General features: G+C 42.8%; 1 protein-coding gene across 1 annotated transcript in view; it reads right to left on the bottom strand.

Annotated features, from left to right (window-relative positions):
* The window catches only part of LOC135522617 (ribonuclease 3-like), a 149657-nt gene that overhangs the window by 34489 nt on the left and 91455 nt on the right, over window positions 1–23713 (bottom strand). The window contains 4 exon segments of the mRNA XM_064949054.1: window positions 1079–1161; window positions 10772–10913; window positions 12223–12328; window positions 22669–22826. Of these exon segments, the coding sequence (XP_064805126.1) occupies window positions 1079–1161; window positions 10772–10913; window positions 12223–12328; window positions 22669–22826 (489 nt within the window).

Below are 23713 nucleotides of genomic sequence, written 5' to 3'. Positions count from 1 at the left end.
GTGCCCTTTGGGACGAAGTCTGAAAGGCTATGTGAAGAGATGTGTTGGTCTTTTTCACAACTTTTTGGTGGAAGTGGAAATGAGGTGCTCTCTCTCTGTAGTCGCGCACACACACACACACACACACACACACGGTTCAGATCCTCCATGGCCACCCACACTCCCAGGAGACCCACACAGACAGCAATTAGTACACCATTGTAGGCTGAGCCATCACCTTCACACAGTGTGCAGGATGTGTGTGAGTGTGTGAATGAGGTAGCTGTAGTGTGTGTGTGTGTGTGTGTGTGTGTGTGTGTGTGTGGAAGCAGTAGTCTCTCTTGACCATTCTAACAGGAAGAAGCAGGTCCACCAAGCTATTCATCCTACAGACAGAATGTCTTCTCTAAAGGGAGGGAGGGAGGGAGGGAGGGAGGGAGGGAGGGAGGGAGGGAGGGAGGGAGGGAGGGAGGGAGGGAGGGAGGGAGGGAGGGAGGGAGGGAGAGGAGGGTGGCAGGTCCACCAACCTATTCATCTTACAGAGACTCACTACTCTAAATCTCACCAATTTACTGATACGTCACACCCCCTGCCATCTAATACGGGAGGAGGTTTAACTGAGGTCTTTCTGAATGAACACCACACCCACCACCTGAAACACTTGAGAAACAACAGCACCTTAGAACAGGTCAGTGTGATGGCTACACCAGTTGTGGTAGGGGATCAATATCTAAACAGTCAGTAACAACCCAATAAAGTAGCGAGCAAAGACCCAACCGGAACCGGCGCCCATTAAAGATGACTACAATAGGACTGTACAGCCATGCTAAGACCGTTGAGGAGTCGAGCACCACTTGAGTGCCGCTCGTCAATGCTAGTGCTATTAGTTTAGCCATTAGCTTCCGTCGCCTCCCTTCTCTACCGGTGGTACATAGAGAAGAGAAGAGTGGTCATTGATTGGCGAGTGAGTGGGGATGCTGGCTGTCGATGGGATCAGAGGAGAGTGAGTGCGACCTCACCTTCAGACATGCACGCGCTCAGACGCACAGGGGAGATTGCGCGCGCAGACACACACACACACACACACACGCTCACTCACCTTCAGTCGAGGGAAGAAGCAGACGTTCATGAAGGTGTGAACGTACTCCAGATCCTTATCGATGTAGAGCGCCGCGATGAAAGCTGCCCGTGACAGAAGAGAAGAGAGGAAAGAACAATGAACGAGGGATGAAAGAGAGGAGAGGCTACATAACGGAAGGGATGAAAGGGATAGTCGATGTTTAAGAAGTAACGTCGTACAAATATAAAAACTGTTTTGTGGTGAAGAACAAGATTAACACGAGAGGAGAGGGGGGAGGTTATGGAATGGGTATACTAGAAGGGGGTTTATATATCGACTGAACGGAACCGGATGGACCATGATGGCTGGCTGCTGCCTATCTGGGCTCATATATACATTTCAGGGTAGCAGTGCTGATCTAGGATCCTTTAACAATATATACAGTGCCTTGCGAAAGTATTCGGCCCCCTTGAACTTTGCGACCTTTTGCCACATTTCAGGCTTCAAACATAAAGATATAAAACTGTATTTTTTTGTGAAGAATCAACAACAAGTGGGACACAATAATGAAGTGGAATGACATTTATTGGATATTCCAAACTTTTTTAACAAATCAAAAACTGAAAAATTGGGGGTGCAAAATTATTCAGCCCCTTTACTTTCAGTGCAGCAAACTCTCTCCAGAAGTCCAGTGAGGATCTCTGAATGATCCAATGTTGACCTAAATGACTAATGATGATAAATACAATCCACTTGTGTGTAATCAAGTCTCCGTATAAATGCACCTGCACTGTGATAGTCTCAGAGGTCTGTTAAAAGCGCAGAGAGCATCATGAAGAACAAGGAACACACCAGGCAGGTCTGAGATACTGTTGTGAAGAAGTTTAAAGCCGGATTTGGATACAAAAAGATTTCCCAAGCTTTAAACATCCCAAGGAGCACTGTGCAAGCGATAATATTGAAATGGAAGGAGTATCAGACCACTGCAAATCTACCAAGACCTGGCCGTCCCTCTAAACTTTCAGCTCATACAAGGAGAAGACTGATCAGAGATGCAGCCAAGAGGCCCATGATCACTCTGGATGAACTGCAGAGATCTACAGCTGAGGTGGGAGACTCTGTCCATAGGACAACAATCAGTCGTATATTGCACAAATCTGGCCTTTATGGAAGAGTGGCAAGAAGAAAGCCATTTCTTAAAGATATCCATAAAAAGTGTCGTTTAAAGTTTGCCACAAGCCACCTGGGAGACACACCAAACATGTGGAAGAAGGTGCTCTGGTCAGATGAAACCAAAATTGAACTTTTTGGCAACAATGCAAAACGTTATGTTTGGCGTAAAAGCAAAACAGCGCTTCACCCTGACCACACCATCCCCACTGTCAAACATGGTGGTGGCAGCATCATGGTTTGGGCCTGCTTTTCTTCAGCAGGGACAGGGAAGATGGTTAAAATTGATGGGAAGATGGATGGAGCCAAATACAGGACCATTCTGTAAGAAAACCTGATGGAGTCTGCAAAAGACCTGAGACTGGGACAGAGATTTGTCTTCCAACAAGACAATGATCCAAAACATAAAGCAAAATCTACAATGGAGTGGTTCAAAAATAAACATATCCAGGCGTTAGAATGGCCAAGTCAAAGTCCAGACCTGAATCCAATCGAGAATCTGTGGAAAGAACTGAAAACTGCTGTTCACAAATGCTCTCCATCCAACTTCACTGAGCTCGAGCTGTTTTGCAAGGAGGAATGGGAAAAAATTTCAGTCTCTCGATGTGCAAAACTGATAGAGACATACCCCAAGCGACTTACAGCTGTAATCGCAGCAAAAGGTGGCGCTACAAAGTATTAACTTAAGGGGGCTGAATAATTTTGCACGCCCAATTTTTCAGTTTTTGATTTGTTAAAAAAGTTTGAAATATCCAATAAATGTCGTTCCACTTCATGATTGTTCCACTTCATGATTGTGTCCCACTTGTTGTTGATTCTTCACAAAGTCTTCACACAGTTTTATATCTTTATGTTTGAAGCCTGAAATGTGGCAAAAGGTTGCAAAGTTCAAGGGGGCCGAATACTTTCACAAGGCACTGTATATTTTAGATCATAATGAATAAGGTTATATGGACAGATCCTAGATTGGCACTCCTACACCGAGATGCTTTGTTGATATTGGCCCTGGACTCAATAATAAAGGCTCCATACAAGTTGCACAGACATCAAAAGGAAATGGAACATAATAACACACTAAATATAAAAATATGATCTTCCACCATAGTTAATGGAACCGTGCTGGAAAGGACCATTTAAAAAGAGAATATTTCAGCCAGAGCAGTAAAGTTAGCAGTACCATAGTAAAAAAAGGGTAATATAACCTAGTCTGTCTACTGTCAGACTGTACAATAACAGCCTCTAGCTCTTAAATGATTTCAAAGTAATATTTTTTAACAATTCAGTTTTCCCATCAAGAAAATAAGTGTCCTGTAATTATGAATATAAGTGATACATTCTTATGCTGTTTTCGATGCAAATTTTAATGATGTAAATTCTGCATTTCTTCAGTTTTTCTGTAAAGTGAGCAAGAATGAAAAATGTCTTGTGCAGAAGGCCCTTGTTAATTTTCGGGTCTCCTCCCAGTCCCTTCAGACTACACATCAGTCACCCCCCTTGTTCAGGGTGTCTAAACCATTTTCGGGTCTCCTCCCAGTCCTTTCAGACTACACACCAGTCACCCCCTTGTTCGGATTGTCTAAACCATATTTGGGTCTCCTCCCAGTCCTTTCAGACTACACACCAGCCACCCCCTTTGTTCAGGTTGTCTAAACCATTTTTGGGTCACCTCCCAGTCCTTTCAGACTACACATCAGTCACCCCCTTGTTCAGGTTGTCTAAACCATTTTTGGGTCTCCTCCCAGTCCTTTCAGACTACACACCAGTCACCCCCTTGTTCAGGTTGTCTAAACCATTTTTGGGTCTCCTCCCAGTACTTTCAGACCACACACCAGTCACCCCCTTGTTCAGGTTGTCTAAACCATTTTTGGGTCTCCTCCCAGTCCTTTCAGACCACACACCAGTCACCCCCTTGTTCAGGTTGTCTAAACCATTTTTGGGTCTCCTCCCAGTCCTTTCAGACCACACACCAGTCACCCCCTTGTTCAGGTTGTCTAAACCATTTTTGGGTCTCCTCCCAGTCCCTTCAGACTACACACCAGTCACCCCCCTTGTTCAGGTTGTCTAAACCATTTTCGGGTCTCCTCCCAGTCCCTCCAGACTACACACCAGTCACCCCCCTTGTTCAGGTTGTCTAAAACATTTTTGGGTCTCCTCCCAGTCCTTTCAGACTACACACCAGCCATCCCCCTTGTTCAGGTTGTCTAAAGCATTTTTGGGTCTCCTCCCAGTCCTTTCAGACTACACACCAGTCACCCCCTTGTTCAGGGTGTCTAAACCATGTTTAGGTCTCCTCCCAGTCCTTTCAGACTACACACCAGTCACCCCCTTGTTCAGGTTGTTTAAACCATTTTTGGGTCTCCTACTCGTCCCTTCAGACTACACACCAGTCACCCCCTTGTTCAGGTTGACTAAACCATTTTTGGGTCTCCTTCCAGTCCTTTCAGACTACACACCAGTCACCCCCTTGTTCAGGTTGTCTAAACCATTTTTGGGTCTTCTCCCTGTCCTTTCAGACTACACACCGGCCATCCCCCTTGTTCAGGTTGTTTAAACCATTTTTGGGTCTTCTCCCTGTCCTTTCAGACTACACACCAGTCACCCCCTTGTTCAGGTTGTCTAAACCATTTTTGGGTCTTCTCCCAGTCCTTTCAGACTACACACCAGTCACCCCCTTGTTCAGGTTGTCTAAACCATTTTTCGGGTCTCCTCCCAGTCCCTTCAGACTACACACTGGCCATCCCCCTTGTTCAGTTTGTCTAAACCATTTTTGGGTTTCTACCCAGTCTCTTCAGACTATACACCTGTCACCACATTCTACTACACAGTGTTTTATTCTCACCTTACTTGGAGTCAAAGTGAAGAGAGGAGGTAATAAGTAATATTTCAGATGCCGTGTAGAGAGAGGCTGTGTCCCAAATTGCACATTCCAAATTGCACATTGTTCCTTATATAGTGCACTACTTTTGACCAGGGCCCCCATGGGATTCGAACCCACAACCCTGGTGTTGCAAGTGCCATAATCTACCAACTGAGCTACACTGCAGTTTTTTCATTACTCAGGTGCACCTTGTGCTGGGGACCAAAAAAAGGCCACTCAAATGTGCAGCGGTCACACAACAATGCCACATCCGTCTCACGTTTTGAGGGAGCATGCAAATGGCATGCTGCCTGCAGGAATATCCACCAAAGCTTTTGCTAGAGAATTAAGCCACCTTCAAAATCGTTTTAGAGAATTTGGCAGTACATCCAAACGGCCTCACAACCACAGACTAGGTGTAATCAAGCTAGACCAATACCTACACATCCGGCTTCTTCAGCTGCGGGATCGTCTGAGACCAGCCAACTGGAAAGCTGATGAAACTGTGGGTTTGAACAAACTAAGCATTTCTGCACAAACTGTCAGAAACGGTCTCAGGGAAGCTCATCGGTGTGCACGTCTTTCTCACAAGGGTCTTGACCGGACTGCAGTTCGGCGTCATGACTGACTTCAGTGGGCAAATGCTCACCTTTGATGGCTACTGGCATGGTGGAGAAGTGTGCTATTCACGGATGGTTTCAACTGTACCGGGCAGATGGCAGACGGTGTGATTGGCGCTGTGGGAGAGCGGATTGCTGATGTCAACCTTGTGAACAGAGTGCCCCAATGGTGGCTGTCGGGTTATGGTATGGCCAAGCATAAGCAATGGACAACAAACACATTTGCATTTTGAAAGCAGAGATACCGTGATGAGGTCCTGAGGCCCATTGTCGTGCCATTCATCAGCTGCCATCACCTCATGTTTCAGCATGATAATGCACGGCCGCCATGAATTTCCTTCAATTGACTGATTGCCTTAAATGAACTGTAACTCAGGAAAACCTTTTTGTTGCATGTTGCGTTTATATTTTTGTTCAGTCTAGCTAAATAGCATGACTGTTCATATGCTCAAGAGCAGCACTCAATTCAGCCCAAACCCCTGAACCCAGCTGTCATCATCTCTGCTCTAGCATTTGAATAATATTTGAGGATGCAAATAATCTAGTGTGTGTGTGTGAGCGTGTACGTGGCACCAAGTACAAAGTTCTCCCTATATAATGTTGCCTTTGATGGATTTAAGACGCTCTCTCTGAGTGTTTCATGTTCACATCGTGTGTGTGTGTGTGTGTACAGTGCATGTCATCCTCTTGTGTCTTGGCCTTTGAAGAGCATCCAGTATGGTACACATAGTCATGCTGCTGCCACTTGATCCCACCCAATACCGCCCAACCCTTAATGCTCAGGCCTGGTCTTAGGATTCATCCCAAATCGTGACCGGCTAGCTACATAGTGCACTACTTTTGATCAGACGCATATGAGCCCTGGTCAAAAGTAGTGCACTATGTAGGAAATAAGGTGCCTTTTGGGACACAGCCTTGATATCTGAAGACTGGAAGGCCAAGTGAGTGGAGGGAGGGCTGTAACATGTCTTTTCACTAGCCATGACACAGAGCCCTCACTCATTCATCAACCCTCCGGTCACCAAGCAAGCAGCAAAGGACTCAGAAGCCAAAGGACAAGGCCAGGTCCATGTACTCCCACAGGACAATTAAACATCTCTTACTGGCCTTTGGAAAGAGAAGATGCAAAATGCCAATAGTTCAGGGTTTAAAGACGTCAAGGAGAGATGAGAGGTCATGTGGCCTACGTCCAAAAACATGCAAACAACATTTTTTTTTAACTCAAGGAGAGAGCATTGTCCACAAAGGGATACCACAGAATTACATATACAGAGCACTCGGAAAGTATTCAGGCCTCTTTTCCACATTTTGTTAAGATATTGCCTTATTCTAAAATGGATTAAATACAAATCCTCATAAATCTACACACAATACCCCATAATGACAAAAAAAAGAAAAAAAAGAAAAGAAATATATATATATATAAAAAAAAGTATTAAAACCTGTTATGGCTGCGATCCCCGTACAGGGACCAACATCAGGGGAAATTTCAGTGACAACTAAAAATACAATTTCGTAACATTAAACATTCTTGAAAATGCAAGTGTCTTACACCCTTTAAAAGATTAGAATCTTGGTAATCCAACTACGTTTTCCAATTTAAAATAGCTATTACAGGGAACAAATCCCATGCTTTTGTTTGAGAAGAGCAATCAAGAACAGAAACATTTTCCGCCATGACAGTTTTTAGACATTTACATCTGAAGGTAAAATTATGACTTACATTCTGATATCTTGCTCTTATTTCTCTTCCTGAGTATCCCATTGATCAAATGAAGTGCCGTTTTCTTTGATAAAATCCATTTTTATAGCCTAAATCGAAACATTTTGTAAACTATTTGTGCCGTGAATTCCATCTCTATCATTTTTTTACGGAGCATTCGGTGTGATATAGTTGATATAGTCATGGTGGGTTTCAGTGTATTTCTATGGATGTTTGCAACACAGTCAAACGTCATTGTTTTTTTTGCGGGGAGAATTGACCGAAGTGAGCTGATTTGAAGGTAACGATAAATGACTACCTGACGCACCAATAATTTTGGCGAAGCTTCATTGATTGACTATATTTGTGCCCAATGACCACTGATCTTCTTGAAATCTAGCTGGGTAGATAGCCAATGAGCTGAGGTAAATGCCAGTATGTAATGGTTTGTGTTTGGACCACAATTCCTTGGTTGTAATCGCACGCGCAGGGAACTCCATTTTCGCCTTGACGATCAGAGCAGTTGCTGTAAGGCTTTTTACGCGCAGCTGTAATTCGGAAAGTTGTAGTTTCAACGATTTCATTGAAGATATCCTGCCAAATAATCATGTAAAGCGAAGTCAAACTCTAAAGTAAAAGTGCAAGTGAGACAGATTTTTTGTTTGAGGAATCTTGGAGTGTTATCATTCAAACGAACTGAGGAGCTGTTTCAGTAAGGACAGGACGTACTTCTGGACGGTTAAGTGCTAATGTCGTTTAATGAAATATAACAATATATATATATTATATATAAAAAATAAAAAATAAATTGCAATGAAATGTGTAGTTTGTGTGTGTGCCCGCATATATATATATATATATATAACAATGGCCGGAGTTGAACGGAACACCTGAGTGACTGTTCCCTCTGCTCTATACAATCAATACATATCTGTTTATTTTATGTGATGATAAAAGGCTCATACAATACAAATATTTTTTAAATGTTTTCTTTCACAGTGATAGCGACTCCGACTGGGAGGCCCCGGTGCCAAGCTGCCCGCTCTACCTGTGCCCCCAGTGGTGTTCATATGCCACAGTTCATTACTGCAGGCATGACTGTGCCTCAGGGCAACACCTGGGTGACTTCATGCTAAATGTCATGTAGCTCACCCATTCTTGAAGATATCAGTCTCAAACTTTGCACACCTACAGTTGCCCTCTTGTGTTATCCAAAATTATCTCCAGCATCCTATCTGACTGTGTGGCTATTCTAGTACATGTGAAAGATGATACTACAACAATACAAAATGTATGCTCTGTCTCTTTTCTTCCAACAGATCTACTGTGTTATATTCTCCTACATTCAATTAACATTTCCACAAACTTCAGAATGTTTCCATTCAAATGATACCAAGAATATGCATATCCTTGCCTCTGCGGCTGAGCTACAGGCAGCTAGATTTGGGTATGTCTTCAGGCGGAAATTGAAAACAAGGGATGCCGCCATAATTAAGAAGCTTTGCTATGAAACTCGAAATTGAGCTCAGGTGCATGGTGTTTCCATTGATCATCCTTGAAATGTTTCTAAAACTAGATTGGAGTCCACCTGTGGTAAATTAAATTGATTGAACATTATTTGGAAAGGCAAACACCTGTCAATATAAGGTCCCAGAGTGAACAGTGCATGTCAGCGCAAAAACCAAGCCATGATGTCAAAATAATTATCCGTAGAGCTCCGAGACAGGATTGTGTCGAGGGCCAGATCTGGGGAAGGGTACCAAAACATGACTGCAACATTGAAGGTCCAAGAACACAGTGGCCGCCATCATTCTTAAATGGAAGACGTTTGGAACCACCAAGACTTTTCCTAGAGCTGGCTGCCCGATCAAACTGAGCAATCGGGGGAGAAGGGCCTTGGTCAAAGAAGCAACAATAGACCTGACGGTAACTCTGACAGAACTCCAGTTCCTCTGTAGAGATGGGAGAAATTTCCAGAAGGACAACAATCTCTGTAGCACTCCACCAATCAGGCCTTTATGGTACAGTGGCCAGACAGAAGGAAGCCACTCCTCAGTAAAAGGCACATGACAGCCGCTTGGAGATTGCCAAAAGGCACCTAAAGACTCTCAGACCATGAGAAACAAGATTCTCTGGTCTGATGAAACCAAGACAACTCTTTGGCCTGAATGCCAAGCATCACATCTGGTGGAAGTCTGCCATCATCCTTATGGTGAAGCGTGTTGGGAGCATCATGCTGTGGGGAAGTTTTTCAGCAGCAGGGACTGGGAGACTAGTCAGGATCAAGGTAAAAATGAACGAAAGTAGAGAGAGATTCTTGATGAAAACCTAATCCAGAATCGCTCAGGACCTCAGACTGGGGCAAAGGTTCACCATCCAACAGGACAACGACCCAAAGCACACAGCCAAGACACTGCAGGAGTGGCTTCGGGACAAGTCTCGGAATGTCCTTGAGTGGCCCAGCCTGAGCCCAGACTTGAACCCAATCGAACATCTCTGGAGAGACCTGAAAATATCTGTGCAGCAACGCTCTCCATTCAACCTGACAGAGCTTGAGAGGATCTGCAGAGAAGAATGGGAGAAACCTCCCAAATACAGGTGGGCCAAGCTTGTAGTGTCATACCCAAGAAGACTTGAGGCTTTAATCAAAGCCAAAGGTGCTTCAACAAAGTACTGAGTAAAGGGTCTGAATAATTATGTAAATGTAACATTTGACATAAAAAAAAAACTATATTTGCTTTGTCATTATGGGGTATTGTGTGTAGATTTGTTGTTTTAAAAAAACAACCATTTTAGAATAAGGCTGTAATGTAACAAAATGTGGAAAATTGCAGCACACCTTTAATTTTTGTAAACATCAGTTTACAATTTTCACCTAGAAAAGAAAGGTTATGGGTCATTCAGCAGCACATTAATTAATAAGCACCAAGGAATGGTTCAAGAAGTAACGCTGGACTATTCTCAATTATTGATCAAAGAATCCAGATCTGAACCACATCCAAAACCTATGCCGAGATCTAAAAACAGTTTGCTGCTGAAGAGTGGGCCAATCGCCTAGTAGAAAGGTGCAGCAAGCTCATTAAAACTACAAGAATCATTTGTCCGCAGTTATCTTGGCCAGAGGCTGTTCAACCAAGTACTAGCTCCGGGTGCCAATAATTTTGTCCCTTTGTCTTTATTAAAACACAAAAAATTGTTAACCTAAGTTTATAGAAAATTGTTCTGCAATGTTGAAAATCAAATAAAGTGTGGAGATCTAACATTTTTTTTTCAATTTCTACTTATTTTAGAAGAAAAAAGGGAATTATTTAAGAAAAGTACAAGGGTGCCAATATATTTGGCGACAAATGTATATTCAAAAGGGCTGTGAACTGTATACGTACATTCCAGCAGGTCAGCAAGGGTCTTGGTCCGGAGGGCCACTGGCCGTTTAGTTTTGTCGTTAGTGATCGCAAACTCCTGCATGCCCAGCTCCTCTGCAACTTTGGCCTGGGTACGGTTGTTGACCAAGGAGCTACGCAACAGCTGTGGAACAGACACACATGCAGAAATCAAATTTAGCTCAAACAGACATATCCAAGTCCCAGATGCACTTTTGCACATAACACCCCCCCACCCCCCAAAAAAACAACAACAACAACAACAACATATGGACTAACACATCACAGATGCTTTACAGTGCAGGATATTCAATGTTTCACTCACATAAATATTACATTGTGACTCAAAGCTCTCCAGATGAAGATATGTCAAAACAAGACAAGTGCATTTCCTGCTCTAAAAGAGACAGCTGAAAACATGATAAATATAATTATAGCAGAGGGGAAAAGAAAGTACAGAAGTAGAGATGAGTTCAGAAAAAGGCTGTGGGACGTCTTGGCTAACTCAGTCTCAACAACACACAGTCACATATAAAAAGCTACACATGTTGAATGAGCACTAATCTACTTGTAATCCATTTGAGTCGGAGTCTGTTTCTACTCTTGGTCAGGCCGGGACCATCACATCCTCAGTAGAGCTTGCCGTCACTTAGCTATGCTTCACTGCAGAGCTTTTATCCCATTGATGTCACATCTACTCTCTTCCACTAACAAATATCTAACTGGAGATCTGATTTTACTTAGCAGCTTTTAGTTAAGACGTCTCTATGACAAATTGGTTCCAGAACTAACACAGTATGTTCTTTCTTTCTGACTGCAAAGAACGTAAGAAAAAGGAACCAAAAAATAAAGAGTGGCTTTTTCTTGGGGGGGGGGCATTCAATATTGATTGAAAATATTGAAAATTCATGAATGGAATGTTCCGGAGGTTACCTTTGTATAAGAGGCGCACAGAAACACCCATAACACCACACACACACTGTTACAGCACCATCAATATGAAGAAAGTCCATCTCTCTCCATCTGTACTCTACTACCATCACAGGGGAGAGAGAGCCTCCTATCAACAAAGGGCCTGCTATTAAAGACAAAGCCACTTTCCCACACAACAAATGGCTACCCAACTCTCTTGTGCTCTCTCTTTCTCTCTCCCCCTGACACACTTTTTTCAGCACACAAAGACATGGGAAGAAAGAGGGAGGGACACAAAGAGGAGGGAGAGTTAAAGAGAGGTGCACTAGTAAGTGCAGTGGAGGAGTAAAGGATGCAGTGAATAACAGAGAAAACAAAGATGCGTACACACTGCTGCTTATAGATGTTCATGGTAAAAGGGACGAACCGACGGGGAGACAAAGATGGAGGGAGAGCGATGGAGAGCACAGAGAGAGAAAGAGGAGTGCAAGATGAGGAAGAAGAGATGGAGAGACATTAGGGGTTTGCTTGGAAGTCCTTACTGTTAAGTGTCCTTCGTGGTGGTCGGGGAAATGGATGAAGAGGTACTCTGTAGCCACCAGCTGCATGATGGAGTCTCCAAGGAATTCCATCCTCTGGTTGTGGCCCCTGGAGGACAGGGGGAGAAGAGGTAGGGGTGAGGGAGGGAGGAGAGAGCGGTAGAGAGAAGCGGAGGCCAGGAGAGATGGGTAAAGAGGGGTGAGGGAGAAGAAAGACGGGTTTATTCAGGTACACAGCATTTTGGCTTCAACTCAAAATGCGGCTTCAACTTTCAGTCAAACCCATGGGGGCTTTACATCTGTATGTTAAAGCTGCAATATGTAACTTTTTGGGTGACCTGACAAAATTCACATAGAAATGTGAGTTACAGATCTGTCAATCTCATTGAAAGCAAGTCTAAGTAGTGATAGATCTGTTCTATGTGCACCATTTCTATGCTTCCCGTTTTTAAGTTTGTTTTTGCATCTTTTAATTTCGGTTTTGTACACCAGCGTCAAACAGAAAATACAACATGTTGGGCTATGGAATATATATTTCACAGTGGTTTAGACAGTACAATGATTCTCTACACTTGTTTTCTCACATCCACTGAAATTAGGTGAACTAATAGAATTTTAGCAACTAGGAAATGGCAGAGGGATTCTGCATAGCGCATCTTTAAGAGTTGCGTGCTGAATGAGATGTCCTAAACCACTCATGTGTGCGCACGCACAAAGTCTATACGGTTACTGTTAAATAGAATTGCAAGCTTGGATTGGATAAATGATACCGCTACACGTAGGTGAGTTTCAATTGATTGTGTTGCATTAACTAGGACAAGCAGACACGCACAGCACGTGTGCAAACACAGGCGTGCACAAAAAAAAAACTTTCCTACATTAAACCCCCACCCCTACTGATATCTATGGATGTGTTTGATCATCTTCAGTGAGTGAGCAAGCATCATACTTTCTATGCAGTAGTACCATGCTGGACAGGGGGGGTGCACTTTACTGTAACTGCAGTGTGGTAGGAGATGGAGGAGAGGCGCTGCGCAGCAATGCTCTTTAATTAAACAGAATTATAGATCAGTGTTGCAGATGTAGGTTGATGTTGTGCCAAGGAGCCAGGGCGGGTAGCACAGACCACAGTGAGAAGAGTGGATCCAAGGGGGAGATTTACATAGACATGGTTGCATCCCAAATGGCACCTTATTCCCTATTTAGTGCACTACTTTTGACCAGGACCCATATGGCACTAGTTAAAAATAGTGCCCTGGATAGGGCATTATTTGGGAAGCAGCCAGAGATGTGAGGATCAGCAGGTGAGAGCAGGAGAGTACAGTTAGAGATGATGGGAGAGGAGAGAAGAGTGAAGGGGGGAGAAAGGGGAGAGCATCACATCAAAGGTCAGAGATTATTGTCCCCTTTCTGTGGCGTCGGCTGGCGCGTTTTATGTTATGCGGCATATCTGAACTGGGAAATTCATCTGGAATGTGCTTCATTAGGGTGGTGAGAGCAAGAGCGCGAGAGAGAGAGCGAGCGAGAAAGCACGAAATGAGTGCTGCAGCATACTGTACCTCATGAGTGTGTTAGATGTGAGTGAGCATGTGTTTGTGTGAGAGAAAGAAAAAGAGCGAAAGAGAAAACGAGAGAGAGAAAAAAGCGAGAAGGCGTGTGAGAGAGGGTCGGGGAAGAAGAAAAGCATTTCAGTGTGAAAGGCACAAAGAGCCGTCCCTTATTCCCACCAACAGGAGGCACAATGCAGCGGTAGTAGTGGGTAGGTTAAGGGAGGGGAAAGCAAGGGGGAAATTAAAGTAAAGTGTGAATCCCAGGTCTTTATTCCGCCCTGACTTTCAACTAAAACACCTTTAACAGCTTCAGGAGCACCACGTTTCAGGGACGACTATTCCATTTTGTAGCGCCTGTGGGAATGTATGACTGTGTGCAAGTGGCTTTTCTGCGACTTGGGAGTTCTATCTTTTAGGGGAATAGTGTTCCCCACAGCAGGGGTCCTGATCCGACCGGGGAGGCTACACAGTACATTCGGAAAATATAAAAAAATACAACCCTTCCCTTTTTCCACATTTTGTTATGTTACAGCCTTATTCTAAAATAGATTAAATAAATGTTTTTCCTCATCAATCTACACACAATACCCCCTAATGACAAAGCGTAAACAGACAGACATTTCTTAAATGTATTAAAATAAATTCCTTATTTAATTATGTATTCAGACCCTTTGCTATGAGACTGGAAATTGAGCTCAGGTGCATCCTGCTCCCATTGATCATCCTTGAGATGTTTATACAACTTGATTGGAGTCCACCTGTGGTAAATTAAATTGATTGGACAAGATTTGGAAAGGCACACACTTGTCTATGTAATGTCCCACAGTGGACAATCCATGTCAGAGCAAAATTGTCCGTAGAGGTCCGAGACAGGATTGTGTTGAGGCACAGATCTGGGGAAGGGTACCAAAAAATGTCTGCAACATTGACGGCCCCCAAGAACACAGTGGCCTCCATCATCCTTAAATGGAATAAGTTTGGAACCACCAAGACTCTTCCTAGAGCTGGCTGCCCAGCCAAACTGAGCAATTGGGGGAGAAGGATCCTTGTCAGGGAGGTGACCGAGAACCCAATGATCACTCTGACAGAGCTACAGAGTTCCTTTATGGAGATGGGAGAACCCTTCCAGAAGCACAACAATCTCTGGACCAATGCACCAATAGAGTGGCCAGACAGAAGCCACTCCTCAGTAAAAAAGGCACATGACAGCCCGCTTGGCCCCTAAAGACTTTCAGACCATGAGATACAAGATTTTCTGGTCTGATGAAACCAAGACTAAACACTTTGGCCTGAATGCCAAGCAACACGTCTGGAGGAAACCTGGCACCATCCCAAAGGTGAAGCATGGTGGTGGCAGCATCAGGCTGTGGGGATAATTTTCAAGCAGCAGAAACTGGGACACAAGTCAGGATCGAGAGAAAGATGAATGGAGCAAAGTAGAGAGAGATGCTTGATGAAAACCTGCTCCAGAGCACTCAGGACCTCAGACTGGGGTGAAGGTTCACCTCCCAACAGGACAACAACCCAAAGCACACAGCCAAGACAACGCAGGAGTGGTTTTGGGACAAGTCTCTGAATGTCCTTGAGTGGCCCAGCCAGAGCCCGGACGTGAACCCAATCGAACATCTCTGGAGATACCTGAAAATAGCTGTGCAGCAACCATCCCTATCCAACCTGACAGAGCTTGAGAGGATCTGGAGGGAAGAATGGGAGAAACTCCCCATACACAGGTGTGCCAAGCTTGTAGCGTCATACCCAAGAGGACTCGAGGCTGCAATCGCTGCCCAAGGTGCTTCAACAAAGTACTGAGTAAAGGGTCTGAATACTTATGTAAATGTGGTATTTCGTTTTTTTAAATTTATTATATATTTGCCCCAAAAATTCTAAATCCGTATTTGCTTTGTCATTATGGGGTATTGTGTGTAGATTGACGGGGGAAAAAATGTTCCATCAATTTTAGAATAAGGCTGTAATGTAACAACATGTGGAAAAATTCAAGGGGTGTGAATTTCTTTCCAAACGCACTGTATATAACCTGAGCGGAGCAAAGCAGGAGGAGAGTAGTGGTGCGGCCTCTCGTGGTTTGGGATCATTGATCCTGGCAGCCATTGAGTGACCTAATCATTAGGGGCCTATGAGAAAAAGGGTTGCTTCCCAAATGGCACCCTAATCCCCTTTATATTGCACTACTTTCAGGTAAAAGGTATGACACTACATATGGAATAGTGTCCCATTTGGGAGGCAGCCGAGGGGATTTAGTGGGTAGAGACTGAGCTGGTCTCCAGTCTCTGGGATCTCGAAAAGGGGTGAACTCACAGCTCCACGTCCTCCAAGAGGTCAGCCTCTATCCATCTACTTCCACCACCATGACGTTACTGTGTCGGTGTGTGTGTGCGCGTGCCCGTCTCCTCTATTAACTGTACTTTCCTATTGTACAACCTTCATTCCAGTTTCCAGTGTAATGAGATCAGTCTTAAGGTTGCCCTACATCAGAGGTGTCAGACTCACATTGCTACCGACCTCTTGTTCTCAATGAACACAATTCACACTATCTGAAGCTAGATTTGATTAAATTTCAAACTCAGTTCTATCAGCATCACATTTTAATCAATGATGAAGAATTGTGGGCGGTCTAATTATTTTATCATGAAAGGCTGGAAATGTTATATTATCTCCCCTCAGAGAGTCAAAACAGACGCACTGACAGCATTACAACGCTGCAGAATTTAGATGAGCTGGAGTCGGATGTTGGATCGGATATTGAGCTCGAAATCGACGTTGCTGATGAAGAGTCATCTGTTTCTGATGTTCACGGAGCCTCCGCCTCCGATGCCTAAGCCTCACCGCAGAAAAACCAGAACTGAGCCAACATACGTTGATCCCAACTGCCACGGTGAGACAGAATTCTGGAATGAATCGCACGATTTGGGTAGAAAAGACTGACGAGAGCGCAACAACGGGGACTTCACAAAGAGAGCAGGCCTTTACACCTCAAGTAAAGAGACATTTCCAGAGCACTGGACATATCTCTTTGTTTATGTGCTGTCATGACTCTCCTGGGGGTGGGTCAAAGGCCTCAAATGAGCTTGGTATAGAGCTTACAACCGGTTGGTCCGGTTTGGACACATTAACACTCGATTGTAAATTACGGCAGGAGGGGAATCTCTCCCTTTTCTATTTTTGTGATGATAGAGAACTAAAATCACAATCCTAACGAGATCATAGCAGCGGCTATGAACAAGGCAGTTAACCCAATGTTCCTAGGCCGTCATTGTAAATAAGAATTTGTTCTTAACTGACTTGCCTAGTTGAATAAAGATTAAATAAAAAATTGAAAATATACTTTGCCTCGTAACTAGACACGCCGGAGGGAGCTCAAAAACCCCTTTTTACTCGAGGGTATAAAAGATTGAGTTAAAAATGAACATACCGTAAGAGTAAAAACCACCAGCTGCGGCTAGGTCTTCAAGGGGTCAGAAACTTTCCAGAATCTTTCCGGTAATTTTACATGGGAAGTTAAACCCGGTAATTTGGGGAATTATGGTTAAATTCATCAAAACATTTAGCTTACAACAGTGAACCTTTTTTGTGGGATTATAGACATTTGTGGGATTATAGGCAATTCTATGTTTTGTGGCATATTTTGGTTAAACTATCCCCAATTCAATGGAATTGCAACCCTCTGCATGAACAGTGCACTCTTCCATCACACGTGCAGTGCATTCTTCCATAAAATGTACAGTGCATTCTTCCATCACATGTACAGCTGATTCTCAAGATCTTGCACACTAATGAAATGCTATTGAGCCCACACTACTACACTGATTTGAGGCTCAAATGTGAGGCTTTTTGAGCCTGACATCGAGCCATCCTCAACAAGGTTGGAAAGTGACAGTGAAGATGATGCCTCACAGTTTGATGTTCAAGAGGTGGACATTGTGGAGGTCCAGGGAGAAGAGATGGAAGGCTGAGAGGAAGACATCCAAAGCTTTAGTTTCTAGCCTATCATTTTACATTTTACATATCAGCTTTAGTTTCTAGCCTATCAGATGTATGATGAAAACGTTTCTGGGAGATGCAATGGATCATTGGGGATCACTCAATATTCCCCTTCGTTGTTCAGTGAAATCATCCCATGTGAAGAGTCAACTCATTTAATTAAAGATCAACTCGTCACTAAATTGTTTTTTAAAATTTCTATTCGAAGGATTTAATCATTTGCAATTATGTCTACTTATGATAAGGTAAAAGGTTTATATGTTTGTCACCATATGATATCTTAAATATATCCAATGCAAAAATCAATATAAATTTGCATACATTTCCATTAATTCCGATATATTCCCACAGAAAGTTTTTCCCCTCTGAATATTCCCCAAAATGTGCAACCCTAGTCAAGACCCTGAAAATCAACACGAGTTGAGGACGACAAAGTAGACTAACAACAATACAATACTTATTTTCCACCATAATTTGCAAATAAATTCATTAAAAATCCTACAATGTGATTTTCAGGATTTTTTCCCCCTCATTTTGTCTGTCATAGTTGAAGTGTACCTATGATGAAAATTACAGGTCTCATCTTTTTAAGTGGGAGAACTTGCAAGTGGGAGAATTGGTAGCTGACTAAATACTTTTTTGCCCCACTGTATATTCTTGAGTTTAATTCGGGAGATGGTAACTCATTAACCTGTAGTGACTCGCAGCCCGCGAACGGGCCCGTTATCATCATCTGACACTAATTAGCATAACGCAACGGACATAAATCTTCCTAGAAAATATTTCTATTCATGAAAATCACAAATGAAATATATTGGAAAACAGCTTAGCCTTTTGTTAGTCACCCTGTCATCTCAGATTTTCAAAATATGCTTTAGAGCCAACGCTAGACAAGCATTTGTGTAAGTTTATCATAGCATAGCATTATGCCTTGCTAGCAGCAGGCAAACTTGTCACGGAAATCAGAAAAGCAATCAAATTAAATAGTTTACCTTTGATGAACTTCGGATGTTTTCACTCACGAGACTCCCAGGTTTTCAGCCAAATTTAATTTTTTTCCCAAAATATTATTTTTGTAGGCGAAATAGCTCCGTTTCTTCTTCACGTTTGGCTGAGAAATCGTCACCACAACGCCAAAAAATATTCCAAATTAGCTCCATAATATCGACAGAAACATGGCAAACGTCGTTTAGAATCCATCCTCAATGTGTTTTTCTAATATCTATTCGATAATATATCCGCCGGGACAATTCCTTTTTCTCTAGGACCGATTGGAGTAATGGCTACCTTTGCACTTTACGCGAGAATCTCTCTCAGAGCCACCATGTGACCACTTACGCAATGTACCCCCATATGGCTATTCTTCAACAGAAATGCGTAAAACTACATCACAATGCTGTAGACACCTTGGGGAATATGTAGAAAGCGTAAGCTCGTTGATGGTACATTCACAGCCATATAGGGAGTCATTGGAACACAGCGCTTCCAAAACTTGGTGCATTTCCGGATTGGATTCTTCTCAGGCTTTCGCCTGCAACATCAGTTCTGTTATACTCACAGACAATATCTTTACAGTTTTGGAAACGTTAGAGTGTTTTTTTATCCAAAGCTGTCAATTATATGCATATTCTAGCATATTTTCCTGACAAAATATCCCATTTAAAACGTGAACGTTTTTTTTTCTTCCAAAAATGAATGCCTGCCCCCTAACACCAAGAGGTTATTAACCTCTCTGGGATATGTGGGACACCGTCCCACCTGGCCAAAATCCAGTGAAAATGCAGAGCCCCAAATTTAAATAAAGTACTATAAAAATTTGACTTTCATGAAATCACACATACAATACACCAAACTAAAGCTCCACTTGTTGTGAATCCAGCCAACGTGTCAGATTTCAAAAAGGCTTTACGGCAAAAGCAAACATTCACAGACAATCATATTTCAACACTCCAGGCGCGACACAAAACGAAGAAATAACGATGTAATTCATGCCTTACCTTAGATAAGCTTTTCTGTTGGCACAATATGTCCCATAAACATCAGAAATGGTCCTCCTGTTCGATTAATTCCATCGATATATATCCAAGATGTCCATTTATTTGGAGTGTTTGATCCAGAAAAACATCGGTTCCAACTCGCGAAACATGATTACAATATTTCTAAGTTACCTGTAAGCTTTGTCCAAACATTTCAAACTACTGTCCTAATACAACTTTAGGTATTTTTTTAAAGTAAATAATCAATACAATTTAAGACGGCATTAACTGTGTTCTATACCGGAGGAAAACAAAGTGGAGCGTGCTTTTCAGGTTACGCGCCTCTAACAAAGAGTACACTTCTCTCTTGCCTCGTTCTGAACAGTGATACTTCTTAATTTCTCAAAGGAAAAACGTTAACCAATTTCTAAAGACTGCTGATATCGAGTGGAAGCGATAGGAACTGCAAGAAAGTCCCTTAGAAATCTGGATTCCCAATGAAAGCCCATTGCCCGCCAAATAAGTTATGTTATACTCATAGACATGATTCAAACGGTTTTTAGAAACATCAGAGTGTTTTCCATCCAAATCTACTAATAATATGCATATCTTAGCTTCTGGGCCTGAGTGGCATGCATTTTAGTTTGGACACGCTTTTCATCTGGACGTGAAAATACTGCCACCTATCCCAGAGAAGTTAAACAACTTCTCCCGTGGTGCCCCAAATTCCTAATGAGTTAATTGTTACATGATTACTTTCATCTAGTAACAATTAAACATAGTAGGTAAATAGAAGTCATCACATTAATGAGAGTCACATCACGACAGTGTCAAGTAGATGTTGCAGCACATGAGAGATTGTACTGTCGCGTACGGTTAAGGTTAACAGTACGTGGGATAGAGTATCATGTCATGGCTATATTTCCACAAGTATTTCTTAATGCAATTCATCATTTACAATTGTTTATGCACTATTTATCAAGCGTTGGTGCTTATGTTTGCACACCTTGTGGGTTGACATGCATCTGACGCGTTTGCAAAAGGAGACTTCCATCAACGGTCTCAACATTCTCTAGGGGGTATTTTTAGGCTGAAAGGCCCAGAGGTTCTAGTGTTAAGGACACTGGAGTACTTACATTGGGCTTGACTAATGTGCAATCGAATTAAGCAATAAGGCACAAGGGGGTGTGGAATGTGGCCAATATAGCATGGCTAAGGGCTGTTCTTACGCAAAATGCAACATGGCGTGCCTGGATAGAGCCCTAAGCTGTGGTTTATTAGCCATATACCACAAACCCCCGAGGTGCCTTATTGCTATTATAAACTGGTTACCAACGTAATTAGAGCAATAGAAATAAATGTTTCGTCATGCATGCTGTCAGCGAATCAGCATTCAGGGCTTGAACCACCCCGTTTATAATAATAAATTGAGAATTGGGGCGACAGGGTAGCCTAGTGGTTAGAGCGTTGGATTAGTAACCGGAAGGTTGCAAGTTCAAACCCCCGAGCTGACAAGGTACAAATCTGTCGTTCTGCCCCTGAACAGGCAGTTCAGGCCGTCATTGAAAATATGAATTTGATCGTGACTGACTTGCCTAGTTAAATAAAGGTAAAATGAATTATGGGTTAGCATTGCAGGCATCTTTCTCTACCTTGAGGAGGACAACATTCAAAGGTAACCTTGACAGCTCAACTTCCAGCCCTCTAATTGACTTCGCTGACCGTGAGTGGCGAGAGGATCTGACATTAAAGTGATTGATTAAAACACACACTGACGCAGGCGCACACACACACACACGCTTAAACGTCCTAGTTGGTAATTTGGTTTAGCTGTCCAGCTAGCTATTGTGTTGCTAACATTTCACTATTGTGAATGTATCAAACGTTTAAGCCTTGTGTACAGTGAAGCACATCTCCTAAAAGCCTACATGACTCGTGCAATTACGTTCCATTACATGTCATTTTTAACAGCATTTTTAACACAATGAATGAACAATGCTACAGTACAGTTGGTGAAAATCTAATAAAGACAGCTTGCTGTCGAATCGTTGATGAATAAAGTATTGCATCAGTGTGTGCAGCTTTTATTTTGCTTTTAAAATAATGCTACAGTCTAACACCAAAGGTAACAATGTTAATCTCGAGACAAGTATGATTCATACAGACTTACTCAATAACACATTGTTTACACTCGAGTAAAAACACCCATTCTTCACACTATTTTTCTCCAGTAAGTTGCAAGCAATGAAAGCCTTCTATAAAAGGTGAGAAGCAGGCAGAGAAACACAGTGGTTCGTCACTCAATTGAAATCCTTAATGTCAGAAACTTTACAAAATCAATGATTTCCCCATTATTTTAGACATGAAGTGTGATTTGATATATAAGCCTTTTGAGACAATTATATTGATGTTGGCATCTGAAATGAACTCTGGGGTCAAATCAAGTCAAAGAACATCTCAAGCATTCATTAAAAAAAAAATTGTATCCATAACACATGAAGTGTCAATTAAAGTAAATAAAACCTGTAGCAATAAACTAAGAAAGAGAGAACGAGGGAAAGAATGGGAGAGGGAACGAAAGAGAGAAACAAAGAGAGAAATTAACAGAGGGAGAGAGGGAAAGACCATTCGCACGAGAGAGAATGAATAAGAACCAAAGCCTTGGGCCAGCTAGTAAATATAATCAACATTTAAAAACTAAATTTCCCATGGGGGAGCCGGGCTGTGACCTCACTAGCGGAGTCTACAATGGCTGGAGAGGGGTTTTAGTGTCCCGTGGGAGGACTACACAGGCTGCAAAAGACCCAGGATTAGGCAGTGGGACAACTACGAGTTGCACAGTCCATCAATCACTACGGTACTGGGACGGAGGATAGACCGCGGAGCCACGCACGCAAGCACACACGCACCCCTCCCATACTCACAGTGTGAGGTGGTTGAAGCCCACGGTCCTCAGTGTGAAAGCTCTAGCCAGCAGGCGACAGTGTGTGAACATAACACCGATGGTGTCCTCAAAGTCTGTCAGCTTCTGAAGCACCGGAGACGTCTCGATCAGCTGCCTGTCCGTCTGCGGCTCCTGCACCTGGTAAAACACAACACAGCATTTACAGCTAAACACCGCATGAAGAGAGGAGCACCTCCGTGGAATTCAGCTGTGGTTTAGATTCGAGCAGGGATAGGCAAGTCTGGATCTGAAGTAGAAGACTAGAGGTGAGCAAACTTTCTGGCTTGAGGGATTTCAGAATTCAACGGAGGGCCTTTCAGATTTGACTTTACCGATTCCTTTGCGGGCCAGGATTAGGGCAGTTACTTGAAAATACAAGTCCATTATATTTTCTATACTCTTTCTATCTAGTCAGATGTTTTCCTAACCCCCCCCCCCCCCCCCCCATGGTTGCTAGTTCAGTGCAATAGGGTTTAAATAGAGACAGAACACTGCATAATAATGATGACCTCCCTTATTAGGGGAAGGGATATGCTAGAACGCATGTGTGAAATCAGGAGAGGGCTGTGTGTGTGTGTTAAATCAGGAGATGCACTAGGTCTAATAGATGCATTCATCAGCCTCTAGCAGAGAGCAGTATCTGCAGTTGAAGTCAGAAGTTTACGTACACCTTAGCCAAATACATTTAAAGTCAGTTTTTCACAATTCCTGACATTTAATCCTAGTAAAAATTCCCTGTCTTAGGTCAGTTACGATCAACACTTTATTTTAAGAATGTGAAATGTCAGAATAATAGTAGAGAGAATGATTTATTTCAGCTTTTATTTCTTTCATTACATTCCCAGTGGGTCAGAAGTTTACATACACTCAATTAGTATTTGGTAGCTTTGCCTTTAAATTGTTTAACTTGGGTCAAACGTTTTGGGTAGCCTTCTACAAGCTTCCCACAATAAGTGGGGTGGATTTTGGCCCATTCCTCCTGACAGAGCTGGTGTAACTGAGTCAGGTTTGTAGGCCTCCTTTCT

The sequence above is a fragment of the Oncorhynchus masou genome, chromosome 30, assembly GCF_036934945.1.
Source record: "Oncorhynchus masou masou isolate Uvic2021 chromosome 30, UVic_Omas_1.1, whole genome shotgun sequence".
Lineage (NCBI taxonomy): Eukaryota > Metazoa > Chordata > Actinopteri > Salmoniformes > Salmonidae > Oncorhynchus > Oncorhynchus masou.
This window is presented reverse-complemented; position numbering and strand designations above follow the sequence as displayed.